At 37.9% G+C, this 25,162-nt stretch overlaps 1 protein-coding gene across 1 annotated transcript in view; it reads right to left on the reverse strand.

Annotated features, from left to right (window-relative positions):
• Hmcn1 (hemicentin 1) overlaps window positions 1-25,162 on the reverse strand; it is a 450,607-nt gene that overhangs the window by 12,960 nt on the left and 412,485 nt on the right. Inside the window, exons 87-101 of the mRNA XM_013021737.1 lie at window positions 24,603-24,773; window positions 24,260-24,430; window positions 23,582-23,752; window positions 23,301-23,471; window positions 19,397-19,546; window positions 18,956-19,093; window positions 18,186-18,307; window positions 17,211-17,448; window positions 12,772-12,834; window positions 11,471-11,590; window positions 10,859-10,993; window positions 7,723-7,836; window positions 7,015-7,140; window positions 5,286-5,414; window positions 1,091-1,441 (exon numbers count right to left, since the gene is read on the reverse strand). Of these exons, the coding sequence (XP_012877191.1) occupies window positions 1,091-1,441; window positions 5,286-5,414; window positions 7,015-7,140; window positions 7,723-7,836; window positions 10,859-10,993; window positions 11,471-11,590; window positions 12,772-12,834; window positions 17,211-17,448; window positions 18,186-18,307; window positions 18,956-19,093; window positions 19,397-19,546; window positions 23,301-23,471; window positions 23,582-23,752; window positions 24,260-24,430; window positions 24,603-24,773 (2,370 nt within the window). The remainder of the gene's footprint in view (window positions 1-1,090; window positions 1,442-5,285; window positions 5,415-7,014; window positions 7,141-7,722; window positions 7,837-10,858; window positions 10,994-11,470; window positions 11,591-12,771; window positions 12,835-17,210; window positions 17,449-18,185; window positions 18,308-18,955; window positions 19,094-19,396; window positions 19,547-23,300; window positions 23,472-23,581; window positions 23,753-24,259; window positions 24,431-24,602; window positions 24,774-25,162) is intronic.

Raw genomic sequence — 25,162 nt, forward strand, 5'->3', positions numbered from 1 at the left:
CTTCCTTCCTCCCCCTGCCCTCCCTCCCTCCTTCCATCCCTCCTCATTCCCTGCTTTCCTTCTCCATATCCTTTTTGCTTTCCCCCCTCATCTATAAATAGTAGAACTAAATTCTGTTTGCTAATTCCTCCTGGTGCCTATCTGAATGGAAAGAAAACTTTGGATACTCACAGAAAACTGAGCTACAACTTAACAATACCTTGATTCTTAAATTGGAAATCACATTGTGCTTTTGCAAACAAATGGAATGACACACTTGTGGGTTTAGATAAAAATACAGAATGCACATATTTTAGAGTGATGGGAGCAACTCACTTTCCCCTAGCTCATGTTATCTTTTCAGTGACTTATTAATAATAACAGAATAGAGAAATTCCATCGAGAGCGTAGGGTCAACAGCCAAGGAGATGTTGATAGCCTTCTAGAACAGCATTGAGAGGAAAATCATCACTTAAAAAACATTCTTGTGCTAGGCCTGGGGCTGAACTCCTGGCCTGAGCATGGTCCCTGACCTATTTTTGCTCAAGGACAGTGCTCTACCACATGATCCACAGCTCCACTTTTTGATACCTAACTGGAGATAAGAGTCTCATGGACTTTCCTGCCTGGGCTAGCTTTGAACTGTGATCCTCAGATTCTCTTGAGTAGCTATTTGTGCCTGGAAAATCTTTACTTTTAATCTACTGCTTCTATTCCAATCAAATATAGCCATAAATCGGATTGTACTATATTATCTGACTATATATAAGGTATGTTACATATTATATATATATATATATTCCAAATACCACTGCAGTTTATTTCTTTATAGCACTAAATTGAGGAATACATTCAAAGTGATTCAAAACAAAACTGTTAATATAACACCATCAATTATTAGAATGCACACATGCAAATACATCATTTATTTGAATAAAGTTTGTAATCATTTGAGGTGCCAGAATAAATGTCTTAAAAGCTTTTGAGTCATCCCAGACTTGAAGTCAGACGCAGCTTACTCTATCCAAGCAATCCCAGGTGCTGGACACACACTTGGACGTTGGGGAGGAGAGAGCCCACAGGAAGGAAACGGAACATGGCTGACATTTACCTACACATGTGTCATGGTTTGCCTCAGAGCCGTCAGGACAAGGCTTCCTAACAGTCCTTCTAGTCCTGGAGTAAGATGTTCTGCTGTTTCTATACTCTGAGTAGGAGCTGTAGAGCTGTGAGTACTGTCTGTTTTGCTGTTGAGGTTGATAGTTGTTTCTCACAGGGGACAACCGCACAATGTTATAGCTACTGTACTGAGTGCCATAATTTGGCAGCCTCTCCAATCCAGCGCAAGATTTCCCGTCCCCTAATAAATGTTGTCCTGGTGGACAGATACACTGGAAGCTGCCGGGGGTGTTGGAGCACTGATGTGCACAAGGTCTAGGCACTTGTTCACATTCATTAATGTCTGCCCGTGTGCCATGATACATAAAAAAGAGAAAAAAAACACACATACATACACAAAACACAGGAAGAAACAATCAGTCTGTGAAAGAAACTGAGACATTACACTATTCTCCAAAAATCAGGGATGTAATAACTTCTCAACTCCTGTTGCATTTCTGATCTCTCAGTGATGAATATATTTAAACCCTTATTTTGTAGCAGGTGAGTCTGAAACATAGACACTGGTTCTGTGAATCCATGATTTTGCTTCCCCTTGTGATGACGTCAAGAACTCTATATTTATTTATCTCCTCTCTTAAAAACCACTTGGATATTATATTAGTTTGGGTTAAAATCTGGCACACATCAAAACATAGACATGCAGCCTTGGCATTTAAAATCACTTGTTATTGCTGTTGTTATTTTGAGGTATTTGAGTTTGAACTCAATCTTGCACTTGCTCAGGAAGGTGCTCTACCACTTGAGCCATGTCTCTAGCCTAGTTTTTTGGCTTTAGTTTCTTTTCCAGATAAGAATCTCATGCTTTTCTTGCAATTCTCCTACCTCCTCAGTATCTGGGATTAGAAGCATGAGAATTTTAACTCTTGCAAGTACAGCAGATAGTACAAGTACTGCAGCTGAGAGCTTTCCGAGTAGGTATGTGCTACGTTGTAAATATTTGTATATATTCCCCCATGAATAGAGATATAGAAGAGTGTGGAACCTTAATAGAATTTCCACAATAATATAGTGACTAAAACATCTCAGTAGAAAAACTCAGAATAAAATGATATGTGTACATTTCTAAGCTCTTTTCTTTTGTCTCTTTTTTTGGTTGGTCTTGGGGCTTGAAATCTGGGCCTGGGCACTGTCCCACAGCTCTGTAGCTCTACCACTTGAGCCACAGCGCCACTTCTGGCTTTTTCTGTCTATGTGGTACTGAGGAATCGAACTCAGGGCCCCATGTATGCGAGGCAAGCACTCTTCCACTGAGCCACCTTCCCAGCCCCTTTTGTTCCCTCTTTTGATGAATAGATCTTTCAAATGGATTTCTGATATTCCTGACATGTTTGGAAACATTTTACTTTGTAAAGATATAGCTTTTAAAATTATGTAATTACCTTCATGTTTCTTTCTTTGTATATGTAAATGAGCTTCATCTTTTCACATCTAGTTGTGCCCTTCTGTGATTTATTCTCTGCATTAAAGCCAGAGTGATAGTTTTCGAATGTAAATCTATCACATTGCTTAAGCCTTTTGATGTCTTCCCATCACACATTTAAAAGAAAATGTAAACTCTTATTCCTAGTCTCTGTAACCTTTCCTATCTTTACTCCAACCAGAGAGCAGTGGCCCTTTGGTTGCTTTTGTGTTTCTCTCTGAGGGACATGGCTGGGCTGTTGCCATCAGCCTGGAAGTCTCTTCTTCAGATATAAGGCTGGCTGTTCCTTCTCTTCATTTGGTCTCTGCAGAAGTGACTTGGGTCATGATGCTACTGTCCTAGCTTGGCTCATTCTATGTCCATGTTTTCACATCTTCATCACTCTCTGAAGTTGTACTGCATATTCATTTTGTGATTCTTCTTACCTCTTATGGAAGGAAAACTCTGTGAGGACAGAGACCCAGGCCACCCTATTCAGAGCTGCTATTCCACAAACCTTGAATGTCATTTGGCACAGATCAGGTGCTCAATAAACATGTGTTGAACTAATTGAGCAAATAGTTTGCCAATGTGTTAAATTGAGCCATTAACATCAGAAATGTTAGTGAAGGAAATGTGATCCTGAATACAGAGAAAGCTGAGTTTAAAAGCTAATGAGATGTTAGTCTTGTTGGTGGAGGGAAGAATGAGATTCTGTCTCTAGCTTTCACTTCATTATAATATCAATCACTAGTGTCTCTAGTCATCCATAAAATCACAATTTTAGATGCAGAAATATCACATAACTGTAGATTTTGAATTTTTCTCATCTATTTTGAATTAAGAATTTTAATTAATAATCAAACCACAAAATATTAAAAAGAAGGTAACAGGCTGGGAACTGGCGACTCATGCCTGTAATCCTAAGTACTCAAGAGGCAAAGCTCCAAGATCATGGTTCAAAGTCAGCCCAGACGAGAAAGGCTGTGAGAACCTTATATCCAATTAACTACCAAAAAGCCAGGAATGGATCTGTGTTAGAGTGTTAGCCTTGAACACAAACACTCAGGGACAGTGTCTAGGCTCTGAGTTTAAGTCCCACAACCAGAATACACAAAAACGAAGGAAACAAAGACTCCCTTCTTGCTAAGATAGAAATTCACCAATCCGGAAGTGGTGCTGTAGCTCAAGTGGTAGAGCGCTCACCTTGAGCTGAGGGACAGAGCCCAGGCCCAGAGTTCAAGCCCCACGACCGACAAAAAAAACAAAACAAAACAAAAAAAAAAGAAATTCACCAATCCCATGAATGGTATAGAAGTTATTTTTCTTTCTATTTATATAAAATCAAGTGGATTATATAACTGTAACTTATGTAAAGTAGAAGAAGTGAAAACCAGGGATCAAAGGTACATTCTTTATACCATTACCACAGTGATAAGAAAAGAATGCAAAAATGATGAGACCGAGCTAAGGATGGAACTTGCATGTGCAAGGGCTCAGATATGATCCCCAGCACTGTTGAAAAAAAAGATAGACTAAAAGTAAATTTTGCTTTAAAAGTGATTTGATTAGGCAATTAACAAAACAAGCATTTTAAATCTCTTTAAAGCAACAGCTATATGTTCTTTGTTGCTTATTCTCTAGTTCAATGTAATATATTCAATGATTGGTCAAATTAGTAAACACTGGTACAGCTGAATAAGATGTTAAATTATATGTAAACTGCAGTATCTAAATCGATGGTTAAAATCATGGGTTATCTATACCTGTTAAATAATTTCTTTTAAAAGGGTTTCAGGGAATGTTATTTGCTACAGGCAAGGTATTCTGCTAAGCATATACAAAGACAGAAAGCTTTATGGGAGAATTTGCTATAATTGTTTATTAAACTATCAAGCCAATTAATTTTTAAAAGCATAAAATAGCTACTATTTTAAAGAATATAGTTTTTTTACTGCATTTAAATATTAGGAAGAATACAATTTGCTAAGTCTGTTGACTATAAGTGCATTAGTTTTCTAACAATATATGGTTTCCTTTCTGGAGTTATTTTCTATTATGTTCCTTACTTTTGCATTTATTATAATTGGGACAGAAACAAATATTCTATTGGGAGAACTGAATGACATTTTTTTTAATCCCAGGGAATGACACATAGTAAACACTAATTATACGGTAGAGAAAGCAATAATTCATTTAAACTGCATTTTGTGGTTTTAATCCTTTAAACCTAAACTTTCATACCACATACAAGTATAGTTCATATTCAAATAAAATACACAAGTGCAAACATTTATATTTTGTGTATAGAGAAAACAATGAAATACTCTATTTTAAGACATGGTCTTGCCCAGGTTTGCCTTGAGAGCCTCAACCCAAATGATCTTTCTGCTTCAGTTTTCTAAGTGCTGAGATTAAAGCCTGTGCCACCATGCCTGGATTGAAATGATCTTGATAATTAAGTTGGCATGGCAATTATATCAAAGGTCAGTCTAATATAGTATTGATGCATTTAATATACACTCTGTAAATGATCATATTATCACTCAAAATGTCAAAATAAATTGAACTCAACATGAAGTCTCTGCTGAATTATGTTGTAAATTACCTGGACCACATGCCGTCTAGGTGCAGCAAGACAGCATGTGAGGAGGCAGAAGTGGTTGGTAAGTGGAAGTGACTCGATTAGCGCTTCATTACTCAATGACAGTTTCTGTTAACTTACCCAGACAGGGTCTTCCAACTCCTTGTGAGCGGTAACCTCTGGGGCACGCACAACGGTAGCTGCCTCTTGTATTCTCACAGATTTGGTTATATCTGCACTGATGAGTCCCGTCTTTACATTCATCAATGTCTACAGACACAGGGACAATAAAAAGTGATAACCTTTCCCTTTTCCAACCTAAAGTCATTGTATTTAAAACTGTATTTAAAATTCACACTTCTGTAGATTTGCCAGAGGTGATGTTTGCAGCATGCAGCTGAGATGGTTTTAATTTATGACTTAAGACTTGTGGGAACACCTGGAGTCAAGTCCCAGAACACCTGGAGTCAAGTCCCAGTTCTTCTAGTATTAACTGGCTCCTCTTGTTCCTCCTGCTTCTTACTAGGTAATTTTATTTTCTTGTTATAATATCTTTTAGTTCATCTCATTTCTAATTATCATAGATATAACAACAGCCAATATTCCGAACAGTACTTACAACTTCATGTAACTTTCTATGCTATTCTGAGTTGGTTGTTTCTCTTGAGTGAACAAAAATATTTATCCATATTCATCTGGTTAGAGCTGAAAAGTCTTTGGAATATGGTAGTTCGATACCACCATGACCATTAGTTTCATTATGATATACTAATTTCCATATACATCAACAGTTATCAACAAGTGTATCTGTTATCTATATTCCTACCATATTTTGTTGAGCTAAATTGAAGGTATATTCTAACTTTATTAAGGAGTATTTCATAATGATTTTTAAAATAAAGTTGCCATTTAATAAATGAACAATGTAAACTAAAATTTCTTTGTGGTTGTAAAATCTATCCAATGTCAGATAGCTGTCAAGAATGAGAAATACCTTTTGATAGTTTATCCTAGTCTGCAGCTATTTTCCTGTGTACAAGGCTTCTTTGCTTTCATTTTATATTATTTCACCAACAACTTGCCATTCAAATCTGTATTTAAATATGATTACTTTCATGATGCCTTTGATAATCACTCCAATTGCATATAATCACTCTCTTAGCTACTCTTACATGATTTTATTTTTTGATATCATTATGATGTTTCATTCCATCTTGTTGTACTGTAGTTCCATTTGGCTGTAGGAGAAGAGTAGGCCAATTGAACACAATAGATTTAAGTTTACAAGATCAGGAATTACACCTGCTGTTTTTATAAATCCTGCAGCTTCTAGCTCTTCTAACTCAAGTAGGTAGAAGTATAGTTTACTTTATTTTCTAATATTGACATGGTAAGAGTTGCTAAACTCTGATGATATAGAACAGACACACAAAGGATAAACTTTAGGGAAGATATAATTTATCTTATTATCTGGTCACTGATTTGATGCATAAAATAGTTCTGAAACAATTATATTAGGAACTTTTAATAAATATAGACATGCTTTCTTAACTTTACTATGATGTTTTAAATACAGATGCTAAGAGTCATATCAGAAGTGATGTAATATAATTCATGTTAATATTCAACTATGGAAATCAAACGTATAGTTGATGGGAACTCAAAACAGTCAAAAGTCTCCATCATGAGTTTCCATTTCCTGGAGTTGTCTTGACCTTGGGACCCTAAGCTCAAACATATTAGCAATTAGAGGTTCTGCTGGAGAAAAAGTTCCTTGTGAGCTTAACCTGTCATTAGTTCTTTAAATAGATGCCTTACATGACCGTTGGTGATAAACAGATCTCAGTGACTGAAAAAGGCCACCACTCACCAATGCAGGTTCCATTTTCTGCCTTGGTCATTCCATTTGGACAAAGATCAATGCACTTGTAGCCACCGCGGGTGTTCTTACAGTGCTGGTCTGGTCTACACACGTTTTGTCTACACTCGTTCACATCTTGATAAAGTAACAAAGATAATGCCGGCTGAAAAAATTATGTCTTCCATCTTTTTCAGATAAACAATTTGACTGGATTTTAATGGTGTCATAAGCAAAGACAGATGTCAGTTACATGATCACTGTAGGAGGTGAAAAGGCTGAAATCCCACAAGGTATGGAACACGTTTTACTTTAGGACAGAGGATATAAATCAAAATGAAAATGTATTGCTTTACAGAGCTGGCTGTCATATCAACTACTTACTCCTCTTGGAAAAATAAAATTGATAGTGTGTATGTACATTGATAGCATATACACTTAGTATACATGTACATCCATTTACATATATGTATGTATGAACAGTATATATTGGGGAAAAACGTGGTAAATAGAGAAATGTTAAAAGCATAACTATGTAATTAGAACATGAAAATTGTAAAACAGCACCTGAGTTCATTTTTTTTTGTATTTTGCGTAGATGCCATACAGAATGTGTGCACTTCTGAAAATGAATCAGTCCTGGGCACAGCCCGTGCCTTTACATCAGGTGGCACCAAGAAGTTACAGAGACCTGCTCTGCATTCAAAGCCCTTTTCTTACCCAAGCATCTTCTGCCTTTCAGCTGATAGCCAGGTTCACATCCACAGTGGAAGCTCCCTATGACATTGAAGCAACGCTGGTGACAGGGACTAGACTCCTGACATTCATTAATATCTGTTAAATAAAAGAAAACTTTCTTAATAGGCTGTTAGAAAACCTGAACTAGGTGTGAGAGGCATGGATCAGGTGGTAGAGCACCAGGCAATGAGCAAAAGCAAGCATTAGATACTGAGTTTGAGTCCCTGTCCGTGACGAAGGAAAGGAAAGAAAAAGGAAAACCTGAGCTAATTTATCCCGAATGCTTAATTTTTTCTTTTTTCTAGTGCTGGGTATTGAACCTGGGGACTTTCCATGTGAGGCAGACTTCCTTAACCCCACAAAGGCTTTTAACATTAACGATCTTGATAACAATTACGTTTAAGACCTCTAAAATGAAGCCAATACATTTGCTTTCACATAGTCCAAAAAAATCAATAGAATTAACTTCTGGAGAGAAATTCTCTCCTTAATATTCCTTCAAAGTAAATATTTGCTAATAGTTTGAGCTGTATGGAAAGAAGTCATCTACTGCAAGTCTTTCCCCTTTGCTGTTTCTGGAAAATTTAAGCTATGGATTTTTTGCTGACAATGTGTGATAAAGCCAGATGGGAAACAATGCTGAGGGGTTTTGCACTTGACCTTGTTTCCCCATTCTTACTGCTGTGAGCCCTCCACAGTCTTTGCCACCTTGAATCTGGCTGCCTGCAACAAGTCACCACTAGCAGATTCTTCTCTAATACCACCTGGCTCACAGTGTCAGTCACAGAAAGAAATGAAAGAAAGATAGAGAAAGAGAGAGAGAGAAAGAAAGAGTTAGAGGGAGGGAGGGAAGGAAAGGACTTTTGAGCACGTGTGTGTGTGTGTGTGTGTGTGTGTGTGTGTGTTTAGTCCCAAAGGAAGAGACCTCTTCTTCCATTTAAGAAAGTACCCTGCAACCTACCTTCTCCTTACTCACTAAGATGAAGATTATGACCCATTATTCATTCCCTACTCTTATGATTTAAAAACCAAAAACAGTCCTTCTTTTATACTGTCATCTTTTCTCATAAACCTACAGATGTAATCAACTCTTGTCCAGCATCACTCAATCCTTCCCTAAGGTCACTGACACACCTCTCAAGCTCCTACCCTTTCTATTGTTCTATCTCAACCCTCCCCCACCAAAAGCAACCAAGCAACCATCTTAGTTATGTTCTTCGTATCTCACTCCACATTCCAGATTTTGAGGATGCCAATGTCTCTTATTTTGCTATTGTTTTCTTTTTATTTGTTTGTATTTTTATTTTCTACAAGTAGTTGTACAAAGGAGCTACCATTCAATAAAATGTTAAGTACAATGCATCTTGATTGATGTCACCCATTTTCTCCCTCCTTCCCTCCCTTCTTCCTCCTCTTTCTTCCTTCTCTCCCTTCCTTCCTTTCTTCCTTCTTTCCCTCCCTCATACCCTGCTTTTCCTTCCTTCCTCCTTTCCTTCCCTCCCTCCCTCTAACTCTTTCTTTCTCTCTCTCTCTTTCTCTATCTTTCTTTCATTTTTAATAAATTTTTATTGTAAAATGCTGTATAGAGGGGTTATAGTTACATGAGCAAGGTAATGAGTACACTTCTTATCAAGCATTGTTGGCTCCTCCTTTGCTCTTTCCCTACCATCCCTTCCCTCCCACATCCTCAACTACTAGTAAATGTCTGGGACAAGCAGAAAAGGTAAGATAAGATGATGTTAAGTTGAAATGAACCTCAAGATAGGGACACAAGTGGTTTTTTTCTTTTTTGCTATTGTTTCTAACATATTTATAAGGTACCACGTGATTTTTTTTGTTGCTTTGTATGTCCCTCCCCCACAGTATGACCCCTGTTTTCACTGTATTTGATGTTGGTATAATTTGGGGAGGGGAAGGGAAAAAACCAAATTGTTTAAATAGGGATACAGGTGGCCCACTGCAACAATGAGATGTACAAGACGCTATGTTGAAAAACGATCTTTCTTTCTTTTTTACTTTTTGTTCCAGTCCTGGGGCTTGAACTCAGAGCCTAAGCATTCTCCCTAAACTTTTTTATTTTTTTTTTGATTCCGGTCGTGGGCCTGAACTCTGGGCCTGGGTGCTGTCCCTCAGCTCTTCAGCTCAAGGCTAGCGCTCTACCACTTGAGCCACAGTGCCACTCCCAGCTTTTTTTCCTGCTTATGTGGTGCTGAGGAATCGAACCCAGGGCCTCATGCATGCAAAGGACGCGCTCTACCACTGAGCCACCTTCCCAGCCCTCTCCCTAAACTTTTTTGCTGAAAGCTATCTCTCTACCATTTGAGCTACAGCTCTGCCTCTGGCATTTTTGGGTAGTTAATTGGAGATAAAAGTCCACAGAGTTTCCTGCCAGGGTTGGCTTAAAACTTCAGTCTTCAAATGTCAGTGTCTCCCAAGTAGCTAGGATTACAGGCCATTATAGAGCTATTAGAGCCTGGCATCATTTTCTTTTTGGGGGAGCAGAATTTTATTGATATTGATCTTAGAATCTGGACATTCTCAATGCTACTATATATTTCATATATTTTGGTATAAAATTTCTTTATTACATTGCATATAATCTTTTTTTATATAATCATTTTTGAATGATGGAATATATGACTTAATATTTACTCTGACAGATATATTGCTACTAAATTTACTACATTTAAAAAGAGCTTTGTATTAACAGCCATTGGTTAAACTGTATATTAATATTAGAGAACTGTAATATTAATTTAGAAGAGCAAGACAATGACATGTCTTCTATAATTGAATAATTATTTTATATACTTGTATAATTTAATTATACTTTATATACTTGTACACAACATAATTTTCATATTATGTCCTCAATTTCAATTAAATGTCTATTATTTAACTATATCTATGGGTTTATATATTTACATATACATTATGGTACATTATTTCATACCAAGAAATGTGCTATCAAGCCAAGAAAAGACATGGAGGGGATGCTTAAATTCTAAGTGAAAGAAGCCAGTTGGAAAAGGTTATATACTAGATCTCAACCTCCTGAATAGCTAAGATTCCAAATGAGAGCCACTGGGGCAGGGCGAAGGCCTCCATTGTTTTGTACCTTGACAACTCAGTCCATCAGAGGTTCTTCGAAAGCCAATTCCACAGTGGACCACACAGCGATAGGATCCGATCGTGTTGTCACAATCCTGACCAGTGCGGCAGGCATGTGAACCCAAAGAACACTCATCAATATCTACAACACAGGGAGTCATGCAATTGAGGTGAGTTGAAGAAAACCCAATCCAAGCTATTGCTACAAAACAGGAATAGGAATGATAAGTGAAATAAACACCAAGACTGACAGTTTTTTAATTTGAGCTCTTTCAGAGGGTTAAATAGCCGATAGGCTCATAGCAGCATGACGTAATGGCTTCCTAAACCAACCAGCAAGCCATTCTAAATAAATTGGTTATTAGAAAGCAACTTGTTCTTTCTGAGATCTTGTGTGAGATGTTCCAGGCATCTCTGCTGTCTGAGTGCTCATCTAAAGGCAATGTCTGATGAGCGTTTTTTCTTTCATACTTTCTCAACCCATTGAGGATCTTCCTGTTGGTTTGAAAAGTGTGGGCAGTGGTAGGGGAAGAGGAGGATTGGTTTGTGATGCTTTCCTACATCAAAGGTTGCCTGGTCCATTGCTTAATGTGTCGGTTGGACTTAGCTTTGTGAATACCTTGACAAGTCCGTCCATCAGCAGCAATGGTGAGGCCACTGGGGCAGGAGCAATAGTAGGTTCCCATGGCATTGTGGCAGGTGTGGGAGCAGGGATTTCCTGCTGTACATTCATCTTCATCTGAAAGGAAACACGAAGTGGAACCAATGTATAAAACCTCTTCTTTCTAGGTCTCAAAGTCAGTGAATATTAGTTGCTTATAGAAGCCAAGAAGTTGAATCAACTATAACAAGCAAGCTCAAGTGCCACAAAATGGACTTAGTGAATACAAAATAACTAGAATCTCCAAGGTATCTTTGATAGTGAATAAGTTGTTCAGATTTAATGACAGCTATATTTGCCATGTACTATGATCTAATTACTTTTTTTAAACCAACTTGAACTCATTCTTCATAACATTTCTAAGAGACAGATTTTTTTTTTGGTCCGGTAGTGGGGCCTGAACTCTGGGCCTGGGCACTGTCCCTCAGCTCTTCAGCTCAAGGCTAGCGCTCTACCACTTGAGCCACAGTGCCACTTCTGGCTTTTTTCTTTTTGCTTATGTGGTGCTGAGGAATTGAATCCAGGGCCTCAGGCATGCAAGGCAAGCGCTCTACCACTGAGCCACCTTCCCAGCCCGAGACAGATTATTTTTACTCCTACACTTATTTCACATGACAAAAAGGTTAATGAATTTCCTCAAGATACTGAGATCATATTTGCCAGAAATGTCATTTGAGGGCAGGCTAAAGACCACATTGTAATCATGAGACTAGATTATATTGCCTGGCTGTGGAGAAATAGTGCTGTGTAGGCAGATTTGAGTTCCTCAAGCCATTTACTTAACTGTTCACTTATCTTCGAGTCTCCTGGACTTGATGGGAAAAAGATGGTTTGGTCTTTAGTCACAGATTTGCCCTATTCTAAACTGAGCAGTTCTAGGGTTAAGTGACTTAGTGCTGGATCATCCAACACACTCCGCAATCCAGCTGCCAGTCAGTATTGCCTCCACTCACAATATCTCTGAGTTTGGGCGCTAGCTTTGACACAGTTAATTAAGTCACATTATACAGCTGAATGTGTCTGGGCTTTGTATTATAACTTAAATCCAAATCCATTCCCCTTCTCCCTCTCCTCCAGGCCAAGTGATCTTACCCAATTTATTTAACATCCTATCTAAATTCACTCCACTGTCAATTGAGAGAATAAGATTATAAAAGAATATTGCAATGATTAATACCTAATAAAATGGTAATAGATGCCCATTAGATAATGATTGCCATTGACATATAAAAAGTAGTAGAAAAAGTAGTTATACTTACCAGCACAAAAGGGTCCAACTGCATCTAACGTGAAGCCAGAGGGGCACTGGTTGCTACGATCACCTACCACAGAGAGAAAAGGAACGTTTACAGAGTAGAGGTTTAGAACAATCCTTCCTGGAAAGATATGTCAAAGACAAAGCCCATGGTGCCAACATAGATGGAAACAAGCAAGAATGCAAATTTTTCCCTCTACAAAAATTAAATGAATTAGAGTCCAGACACTGAGGGCAAGCTGCTACTAGAATCAGAATTTCTGTTTAGATTGTTTACCACCATCAAAAAATATTAAATGAAAATAAATAAAAATTTAAAAAAGACAAGATTATATGCCACAGGCAAGGCCTGTTCTTCCAGCTATTCTGATTTGTTCAGGGAGGAGTCCTATGGGCAATAACTAAAATAATCCATGCCAGTGAAAAGGAGAAGTTCCACAAAGAAGCCCCTCCTTCTTTTGGATCTTTTCCATTTACAAGGTTGACCATTGGCACTAAACTATTCTGTATAGAATCATTTTTCCTGTTCTGTATAGTTAAAAGCCATGGGAACATAAGATTCAAGGAGGGATTAGAAGAAAATACACAAGAACAATTTGGTCAAGAGTCTCTTTCCTGATAGCATGCTAGTCTTCCTGCTTGAGCAAGGGCATGGAACTGAGACTGATGGAAGAGGACCATTGCGGGTACTAAATGATTATTGAAGTTGCTCTTTGCTGAATTTATACGGATCACACCATCACTGTTGTTTCTGTACCTTAGTTTCAGATGAGGCATTTGAATCTAGGTTATAGAAGTTGTCTAGGATCAAAGAGCTATTCAGGACCAAGATTTAGACGAAAATCTGTTTGACTTGCAGCCACTGAATTGGGTGGGGATGAAAAATTGTGTTTATTCACTTACTCTTAACTTCTTAATCTAAACAGTGTGTTGTGTGGGGCACTGGGTTCATTATGTAACATGAACAAAATCAGTCATAGTAGCTATAGATTTTTTGTTTTAATAGGGAAAGACATTTTTAATGGGTAGCACTTGTGTTTATTTTTTTAAGAGATGCACTGATAGTCTGGATGATAAAAGAGGCCTATTAAAATTTAGTTAAGTGGGGATGGCCTGGAACAGGTTTTACAATATTGCAATGTATAGAGCTGTGCTGGAAGACATTGGTCCCTTGTCCTGCAAGACTTTTCTGAAAGTAAGGAAACTGTAACTAGTAATTATCTGTGTGCCATATGTGAAACATTCCTCACAGGACTTAAATATATGATAAATTCTCAGGAGTGGAACTGTTATATGAATTGATACCTGATTGTACATTGCTTTTTTTGAATGTTATTAAAACTTATTAAATGCATCACCTCATTCCTTAAAAAGTCACAGTCAGATTCTATAGTCTCAGGTATAGAACTATTGGTCTTTGTCCAATGATATTCATATTGACACAGAAAGTATTTTATTATGAAGTGTTTTACTTCTTTATATAAAGAAGAATGTTATTTTGAATTGTAGTAGTTACAATTTTCACTTTTATATACTAGGGGGTACACAAAATATTTATGCCATAGAAATGCATGAGAATAGAAAACTTAGAAAGTATAAAATAAAATTCCCTATGGTTTTTGCCATTTTGTAAACAACACAGTTGTGTGTTTACATCTGACACTTTTGCTTCTAGTCATTTTTATGGAACCACACTTAAAAAGTATGGAAGTAATAATAATTGCCAAGTTTTTCTAATTAAAAATATTACTGAGAGTTTAATGAAAATGCAGAGATGCAGGAATAGCCTTTTAACTCCTGTAAAGATTTCTCTACATCACTCAAGTGTAAGTAATCCAGGTTTGGGTTGCATATTGATGATTAAGTCATAAACATTGTTCTGCTTTTTGATTATTAAGTCATAAACATTGTTCTCCTTTCCACTTGTGTAGTTATACTGCCAATACCTAGAACAATGTCTAGTACATGGAAGGAAATCAATAAATACCTGTCAAATTAATAAGTTGGAAATTTCATAAAAATTGTTTCCATGATTATTTAAGCAATTAACATATTTGTGTCACAATTTACATATTAATTTCCTATATTTAGAACATTCATTAAATTCTATTCAAAACAAAACTAGATGAGGCTTCTTCTGGAACATTCATCTTGTGCTGTTTCTGTGATCATTCTTGGGACAGACTCTAAAATGAAATCGGTTGATTAAGTCATTGAGAATACATGCTTGCCCCCTGGTGGTCACTGAAAATCAAATCACAGGTATACTATTATTTGAAAGTCCCAGGCACTTCAACAATATATCAGTTGTATTTCATAGGATCATAATGCCCAAAGATAGTAATAGGCTTAATGTTAAAATGTAATGGGTTAAAGTTAAAAATGATAGCCATCTTTTTGTAATTAGATGGAAAACTGAAAAGAGAAGAAGCAAAGTTTAGATTAGTACTGTAGACATAATTGGAGAAAAAGAAACAACTTTTCAATCTCAACAGTGCTTTTTTCTTTTGTCTATGTTTCTTGAACATACACAACAGTTGTATAAGGAGAAGGTGATGGTGTGAGTTGAGGGGGTATGGGATATGGGTCCCTGTGATAAAGAGATCTCATGAATCTGTTTATAATAGTGAGTATCTGCCAAGAGCTAGTGCCTATAATCCTAGCTACTCAGGAGGCTAAGATCTGATGATTGTGGTTCAAAGTCATTCTGAGCAGTAAAGCCCATAAGACTCTTTATCTCTAATTATTCACCAACCCTCCTCTCTTCCCAGAAATGGAGCTGTGGCTCAAGTGGTAGAGCACTAGCCTTAAGCACAAAAGTTTAGGAACAGCTCCCAGGCCCTGAGTTCAAGCCTCAGGACCTCCCCACCCACAAAAGTGTATACCTATTCTCCCAGATTACTACAATCTTAAATTTGATGAAAGAGTTCTGATAAATACTTCAGGAGAACATGAAAATACAGTCCTGATGAAAGCAAGAGTAGACAGAAAAAGTGAACTTCTTGTTTTTTTTTAATTGGTAAGATAATAACAATGTTTATAAAAATCTACTGGAATATATTTTAGGAAAGGCAACCCACAGCAACACAGATACACAACACACATAGATAATGTAAATCCTTCTAATCAAAGTCATGGAATCCTAAAGTTCAAAGCTAAAGATCACGTAAACCCCAATTATTAAACAGAATACTGAATACTAGTTGCCCTGGTGCCCCTTATTAGTGAAAAAGAAAAATCAACAAACAGACACATCAAACAACCACACACCAGAGAGACCAAGAACTGTAGAATTGTGCTTGACAAATGGAAAGCAGTTTAAATATCATAATCTCCAGGAACAAGAAATGACGGTTAGGCCTGTAATTTTTGCTGCACAGTTTTAAAAAACTGCTTTACCTCAGGTGCCCACATATTGTAAGTTGGTGTCTGGGACAGTTTCATTGAACTAGTCCCCCTTTTCATGTTCAAAAGCATGCTAGTTTGGATGATACATTTTATGGCCATATAATCTAAGCTCCCAAGTGGTTGGATATTTTGTCTTGGTATTAATTCTTTTATTTTCATGTTTTCTCTGTATTTTATTTCCAGTTGGACCAAACTAGGCTGGACTTCTTGAGTAACAATTTCCATATAATCAACTAAGAAAATGAGGATATTTTGGAGGCTGTTTTTAAAATAGGGAAATGGTTCTTTTGACTATTTTATGTTAAGACACATGTTTTTTTCAGTACTGGGATTTGAAGTCAGGGCCTTAGCACTTACAATTCAAAAGGCTCTTTGACAAATATAAGAGATGCAGAACAATAACACTTAACATTTTTGCTCACAGAAAAATAATTTTGACATATTATATATATGTATTATATATTGTATATAATATATATTCTAAACCCCCTTCAAATATACATATAGACTAGAAAACTCTACTATGCAGTATAGAGAAGCATATTAGTAAACTAAATTCATGAAGACTATAATTGGATTAGTTTTACCATACGGCCTTGCCCAAAAAAAGGAGACAATGCATGTAAAGCACTTAAATTTTCTTACCTCTAATGCAGGCCTTTGTTTCCTTATATTAAAGGGCATAGTTGTAATTATTTTTACCCTTTTAGAAAGGACTAGATGGTGGCATGAAGATATAGATTTCTGGCCAGAAGCTGGTGGCTTATGCCTGTAATCCCAGCTCCTCAGGAAGCTAAGATCTGATGATTGTGGGTTGAAACAGTCCTGGATAGAAAATTCCACGAGACTCTTGTCTCCAATCAACCAGCAAAAAGCCAGAACTGGAAGCATGGTTCAACTGGTAGAGTGCCAGCCTTGAGTGAAAAGCTAAGGAGCAGTGGACCCTGAGTTCAAGCTCTGGTACCAGTACACACACGCGCGCGCGCACACACACACACACACACACACACACGGACTTCCCTTTCATTAAGTTACCTTTGGAAATTGAGGCATGGAGTTTAAAACCCAGAGTCTCTTCTATTTGGTTATAGTCAGATTCCACAGAGGATGCATACAGTGTTTCTACCAAAAAAGGCATTCTTCCCCGTGTCTGATCGTAGAAAATGGTATGGTTCCATGTGTATGGGATGCTGATACCATCAATGGCGAAAAGCCGGGTGGAATGGGCATAGAGCTGGCCGGGGCCTGTTTGAATGTAGTCCTCTGTATAGTCCTAAAGAGGAGGATACAGAGTCCAAGTTCAACATGGCTTATAGTACTTTTTGTTTTCTCTCACTGAAGGGTACTATGAGATAAAGAATGAGGAAAAAAAGACTTAAGAAGTGAAGAATTCTAAATAAAATTGTGATGGTAGAGAAAGTAGGTAATATCTGGAAGGGTAAACCATTTCATTGTAACTACATGAATTCTGTAGTTTGCTGTCATAAATTACAGCTTAATAAAAGACTGAGAGGAATAAAGCAAAAGGATAATTGTTAATCATTCTTTTAATTTCTAGAAATCTTTTATGTTAGAATTACTAGTCTCTCTGAAGAAAACTAAACAAATGCCTCCAATCAGCAGAGGAACACTCTTTTTTTAAAAAAAATGTGACAAATTAAGCTTTTATTTTTCAAATGCTTTCTTTTTTAATTTTTATTTATTTTTTATTGTGAAAATACCGTACAGAGGGGTTACAATTACATGGGCAAGATAATGAGTACATTTCTTATCAAGCATTGTAGCCTCTTCCTTTGTTAATCCTGATAAGATAACAAAATCTCTGAAGGAGTATCCAAAAACTTGTACCCAAAGATTTTTCAAACTGAGACCAGATAATTACTTATGACCTTTCTGGCTTAGTCTTTGGGAACAAAGAAAAAGGATCTTAGCTCTCTCAGCTCTTCTTATGACTCTCTGACCATTACACTAACAATCAGAAAAACTGTCTTCTATAGAAAAGTAGATTACCTTCACATTGACTTCAGCAGGTGACGGAAGCTGGAGGACATAGCCACTCACGACCACATCCAGCAGCAAGGCACCATCAGGATCCAGGCCCCGGGCGATGTGAGTCATCCGCAAGATTTCTCCTGAGAATGACATTGCATGGACAGAGCATAGTTATTTAAAACAGCAGTTCAGCGATGTGATTTGAGTTCAAACATGAATGAATAGAAACTAGAGAAAGTATCATTCAACCTCTCAAAGAGTCAGGCTTCATGCATTCTATCTTGTCCTAAAATGTCTTTTTTTTAAAACAAGGCAAAAAGGTAGCATATGATTATGTGACCAACCCCATACTTTAAACTCACAAACAATAACAAAACATGTCTACAAACATGGATTGCTTTTTGGATGGGACCAAGAACCTCACAAGACTAATTGACAAAGACTACAAGTATGGCCACAGGCTTTTGTACCAGCTAGTGCTTCAAAGTAGCACAGGACATCTTAGTAAGCAGAAAGCATTATAAGAAGGTCTCACTTATCTTCTGGATTAGTTAATACTAATTACAGACAATTCTTCTCTCTGCCTTAGGGGCTGAACAACTTGAAAGAGGCTCAAGATGGAGATCTAAGGTAGAACCTTGTATGATCACATATATTAATATTAATATATAAGATTGTACCAAAAACTTTGTACTGTTGCTTAGTGGAAACTTAGTTTTTCTTAACCACCAACCTTCATAGCCATCATTTTTTATAGTGCTACAGTGTTGGGTTCAGATGACACTAACCAGTAGCAAATTCCACCTGTGTTTCTCTTTTGAAGATGGCGTTGGTGAGGGTAAAGCCATTGACTGCCTCTCCTATTTCTTTGGCTGTTGTCCAGTAAATGGGATTTAGAATAGAAACTATCTTTCTCATTGCTGGGCCTAAGAAGGGAGGAGGATAAATAAGGTGACAAAGAAAAATATTTAGAGTCAGTTGTTATTGTTTTCATAGTATATTGTTTCATAGTATATATATTTTCATAGTATATATATTCACAATGATGAATACTAAATACTGGGCTAACACAAAATAAATACCAGTTCCTCAACTGTCTTTAGGAGCTTAACGTTGTGACAGAGCTAAAAACTACTAAACTTGATTTAGTAGTAATACCCTTTAGAATCATATAAAGAATAGCATGTTTTTAAAAAGACATTTAGGAACAACTTTTATAACAGACTTACCAAGACTGCGAGGCACATTGGTAATTTTGGCATGGATTATTCTAGAATCAAAGTTAGGGCTATCTATTATTGTGGCATTAAGGAAAGCAATTCCAAATTCAACATCATTAATATTTCCAATAACACTTCCTCTGGCTCTCTGAGGCCCACCTGTTGAGGGAAGAAATAAGACTGCTGGCTAAGGAAGCGATTCCATCAACATTACATAGGAGAGAAAAAGGCCAATGGTCAGAGACGCTACAAATCTTCATGAACATTGAAAAGGCCCTTCAACATCTGAACTTAAAAATGAAACCAATAAGCTTTAAAAATATTGTACTTTGATGTGACATCCATCATCCCCCATAAATCTAAGGTCTTTCCAACCTATGCACATTGTCGTATTATTTCATAAGCCAAAGAATACAGTAGTGTCTAGTACCATGACCAAATAATGTGTTTTTTGGACAGTGAGGAAATCAGGAAGATGATGAGTTCACCAGTATCTCCTGTGAAGCGGTGAATAATAAATGTGTGTGTGTTTTTAATTCCTATCAATAATCCTAAAAGATAGCTTTAAGTAGACAGAACTTGCAGATTAGGAGAGAAAAGCTCAGAAAAATCAAGCAACTTTCATAGCATACCTACATGTTATCTACTTGGCACTAAAATCCATGGATATATTTTTTTTTCTTTTCTTGGGTGGGACTTATTTATTGAATTTTTAAAAATCAAATTGTGTATATTTATCAGGTACAATGAGCTGCTCTGAGGTATACATACATTGTGAAAGTCTAAATTGAGCTAGTAAGCACATTGGCTACCTTGTCTACTTACCTTGCAGTAAGAACACATAAAATCTATTCTTAAAAAGCATTCCAGAGCTGGGTGCCAATGGTTCGCACCTGTAATCATAGCTACTCAGGAGGCTGAGATCTGAGGATCATGGTTCAAAGCCAGCCTGGGCAGGAAAGTCCAGGAGACTCTGATCTCCAATAAACCACTCAGAAAACTGGAAGTGGTACAGTGGCTCAAGTGGCAGACCGTTGCCTTGAGCTGAAGAGCTGAGGAACAGCCCCATGACCACCACCACCAACAATAACAAAAAAGCATTCCAGAGCCAGGTACCAGTGGCTCATACCTGTAATCCTAGCAACTCAAGAGGCTGAGATCTGAGGATCTTGGTTCAAAGCCAGCCCAGGCAGGAAAGTCCATGAGACCCTTATCTCCAATTAACAGCCAGAAAACCAGAAGTGGTGCTGTGGCTCAAGTGGTAGAGCACCAGCCTTGAGCTGAAGAGCATAGGTACAGCACCCAAGCCCAGAGTTTAAGCCCCACAACTGACAAAAAAAGCATTGCAGAATATAACCCAATTATAGGAAATGTATAAAAGCTAATTCATAGAAATAAAGAATATAGCCAGGAGCTGGTGGCTCACCACATGTAATCCTCCTTACTTAGGAGGCTGAGATTTGGAGGATTAAAGTTTGGAGCCAGCCTGACTATAGATCACCAATTAACTAGAAAATTAACTAGAAAAGTACTGGGCAGGAGGCGTGACTCAGGTGGTAGAGCACCATTTAAGCGTGGGAGCCAAGCAAGTATAGAAGGCCCTCAAGTGAAACACTGGTATTGGCACAAATAAAGCCTACAAACAAACAACTACAAAGAAATAAGCCACAAAGAAGAGTGGTTACTAAGGGGTGAAGGAGGAGTTTTGGAGAGACATTGGTTAAAGGATGCAAAATGTAGTTAGATATGAGAAAAAGTTCAAGATACCTATTTTACAACATGATGACTACAGTAAATAACGCCACAGACATTCTTCTACCTGTTGCTTCCTTCGTGAGAACATAGAGGAAATGGAACAATCTCACAATAAAATAAAAATGAAACAAAATAACTTAAGAAATCCCCTAACCTTTGTTACAGGTCACTGCCAATATAAATGCTGGGTATCTAAAGGACAGTCTTCAGTCTTCAGCTTTAGATGAAAGGTTTATAAAGGTTTTTATTTCATTCTTTTATTTATTTTTTTTTGCAGGTCTGAGTTTTGACCTCAAAAACTCACATTTAGGCAGGATGGTGCTCTACTACTTGAGTCACATATCTAGTCCTATTCTGAGCTGGGAAATTTTTGAGATAGAGTCTCATAATCCCACATGGGATTATGCCTCTATTTTAGGTGTGTGACACTGTTCTAATTTTCCTTCCATGGAGATGGACTCTGGAATTTTCTGCCCCAAATGGCCTAGATTCATATTCTTCTCAGTCTCAGTCTCCTATGTAGCTTGGGATGACATTGGCATGTAACATTGATCCTTGCTATAAATTGAGAGTCTCATGAACTTTTCTGCTCAGGATGGTCTTGAACTTTGATTCAAGCACTGAGAGACAAGAGATACATGTTTTCTTTCATATGTGGAAGCTAGAATTAATTTATAAGGATAGGAGTAAACATTTTGGAGTGTTATGCAAGCATATATGAATGTATTGATCAAGATACAGTAGACTCAGAAGAGAACTCAAATGTAATTTCTTAGAGGGACTAACGCACAGTTCAACAATAGATACACCGGGAAATGAGCACTCAAAAGGAGGGGGTGGGTGGGTTCAAGGTGTGGGGGAACAGATGAATTAAGAGTGGTATGGGGGGAGAATGCTTCAAAAGAAAACTGAGAGAAGGGTGGGGGTTGAGAGGGATGGGGGAGAATGTTGAAAAGGTGGCACTGATCAAGATGCATTATATTCATAATCTGCTTTGCTGAATGGCAACTCATTCGCACAACTACTTAAGGATAATAATTCACAAAAAGAAAAGGAAAGATTGACACCTGTCATTACAGCTCTATGAGTTCATGTATGTATCAGGTAGACAACTGTTAATCAGGAAGGTCTGTGAAGAAAGTAAAACTAATTCCTTAATATTGAACTAAAGAATACTTCACTAAGCCAGAGAGCGCAGGAGGAGCATTTTCCAGATAGTGAAAACTGCCTATTGGGAGTGATTTCTACATCTAAGAAGCTAAAAGGAGCAGAGACCTTAAAGAGTGATTGTAAAGATTTCAGGAGAGCAGCTATCAGTCAATCAAGACCTGGTGGCCACTTATCCCTGGTCCTAACTAGAGGGAGGAAGCAAGGGTTAGCAGAGTCACTGGCTTTCTTGGTCCTCTCTGACACCTATGGCTTCCCATTCAAACCTGGCTTTCTAGTGTAACAGATGAATTTGAGTGCTAACACACAACTAGCTATCTCTCTTTCTGGCTACCTGGATGGAATCCTTAAATCCCTCTGCCAGACTCTGTTAACTGACTTGTCCTATCTGGAATCTGTGGCCAGTTGGAGCCTGTCACCATCAATGGCAAAATGCTTCATCTCAAATCAGACCTGCCACCAAACCTTTAGGAAGGAACTTCATAACTCTTCATGACCAGCTAATAATGTGGGGCAGGTATGTCTATGAGGGATAGACATTTTTTTAGCTTGTCTATGTTATACAAAGGGTCTAGTGTAAGTTTCTATCACTCTCCCCACAAATACTCAATTTTCCAAAATAGGCCTTACTGATTTTCAGACTTAAAAAAAAATCTAAAGCGATTTTAGAGCTCTGTAAAAATCCAAGGGTATCTTCACACTTCAGCAATATGAAACAATGGGTCTGATCTTCTTACTACCATTACAAGTCTGTCTCTGAAATTAGGAAGTCTGTAAAGGTGATAAACAGGCTTCAAAATCCAGACATGAGCATATAAATAGAACTGCAACAATTAGGAGAAAAAATACTTTTCCCCCTAATTTTACTTGTCCCTGGAATTGTTTATAAATTAGGGGGCCTAAAGTAGAATCTTTTTCCCCCCATAACTTGCAAAGAAGGCTCTGAACGTGCTAGCAACGGTCCTGCCGAAAGTCCCAATTCGGTACTTACCTGGACATGCTTGTACATTGCACCTGGATACCTGAGTAGCATCCCCTGTACAGGAACGACCACTTTTAGATGGCACTGGATTGTCACACTGCCGCTTCCGGGTCTTTTCACCTCCTCCGCAGGAGACAGAACAATGGCTCCAGCTCTGCCAGTTTCCCCAGCTTCCATCCACTGGGAACAAGAATGGGATGGTCTGAGTATATACAGATGCTTTAAAAATCTACAGTGAGTTCTAAAGGAAAGGCTTCACTACCCCCAGGGTCAGGAATCAAGAACCTCACCAGGACACATGTCACTGTTGCACCTCTGGACCTGGGTGTCTGGCCCCCCACAAGCTCTTCCTCCATTGGAGGGATGAGGGTTGTCACAGGTACGGTACCGCCGCATCTGCCCTCCATTACAAGTCCGGCTGCAAGTTCCCCAGCCACTCCAAGGACTCCAGTTCCCATGGGCTACAACATGGAATCATTTCATATCAAAACAGAGCTCTAAAAATGAGTAGGGATAAACAATGACATTCATCCAAAAGAATAAAAGTACAAAAGAGTCTTTCTCCAGGAATTAAACAGAAACATATGAATTTCTAAAAGGGCAACTGACAAACGCAGAAAGCTCAGCTGCTGTTTTGACTAGACATCAAATAGATACTCAGCGGATTTTGTGATTCTCTTTAAAATCCATTTGCTATGTTTTGTTTACAGTCATCCACAGACTGGATGTAGGAATGAGACACAATCTCTGCTTTTGATGCAAAGCACAACATAACACACAGCTCACAGTAAGCCTACAACATGGTGGCAGTAAAAACCAAAGGTTAAAGCTCACAGTAAGCCTACAACATGGTGGCAGTAAAAACCAAAGGTTAAAGAACCAAGTAACAGAATATTAACGTGAAGGACTTAAGTTCATAATGAAACTTGAAGAAAGTATAATGTTGACTCACTGTTTCCAACACTCACTTGGACAAGGGTCGCTATTGCAAAAATCACTCTGGATATCACTTCCCTCACATCTTCTTCCCCCATACTGGGGGACAGGGTTAGCGCAATCCCTTGTTCTCTGTCTGGCTCCTCCTCCACAGGACACAGTACAGGCACTCCAACTGGTCCAAGTCGTCCACTTGCCATCAACTGGATCAACAGAAGAACACAGGTGCTTGGTTACTACCTAAAAAGGAGGAGGTTAAGCCCTGGCTATTTTTAAATTGAGTCCTGTTCTTGACTCAAAGGGGAATAGATTCTTACTGATAAGAGACTTAGATATGAGATGGAGGTTACTTAATAAGAAACAGGTTTGTCTTACCTGGACAGTGTTTTTCATTGCAAGCTTGCACCTGCGTTTCTGGCCCAATGCAGTAGGCTCCATCAAACGATGGTGGTGGGTTATTGCAAAGTCTTGTTCTCATTTGGTTCCCTTTCCCACAACTTTCACTGCATGCACCCCAAGGTTGCCAGGCACTCCATGCCCCATGAACTACAAAGACCCCAAGAGATGCAGTTAGAGAACACATTAGTTTAACAAACAGCTATACAAATAAATTAGCTCAGCCATGAGTTAATCTGCCCACAATCTAAAATAACTACAATCAAAACAAAGGAAAAAGAACAAATGTTCTTCTTTTCTCCTTCTGGTTGGATCCCAGGAGAATTTTATGTACTGGGAAATTAAGAAGGCTTACCTAATGTCAAAAATAAATGCTTAACATTATCCCATGGGGACTATTTTATTAAAATCAAATTGAATCAAGCAACTGTATGTAAACATATCCTAAGTGTTTAAATGTAGCTGAGTATCTGTCTAGATTTGGTGCTTTGGGAAAGTGGAAGGACCCAGAAGCTTCGGAGGAAGTCTGGAAGCCTCTT

Source organism: Dipodomys ordii, unplaced genomic scaffold (assembly GCF_000151885.1).
Source record: "Dipodomys ordii isolate 6190 unplaced genomic scaffold, Dord_2.0 Scaffold57, whole genome shotgun sequence".
Classification (NCBI taxonomy): domain Eukaryota; kingdom Metazoa; phylum Chordata; class Mammalia; order Rodentia; family Heteromyidae; genus Dipodomys; species Dipodomys ordii.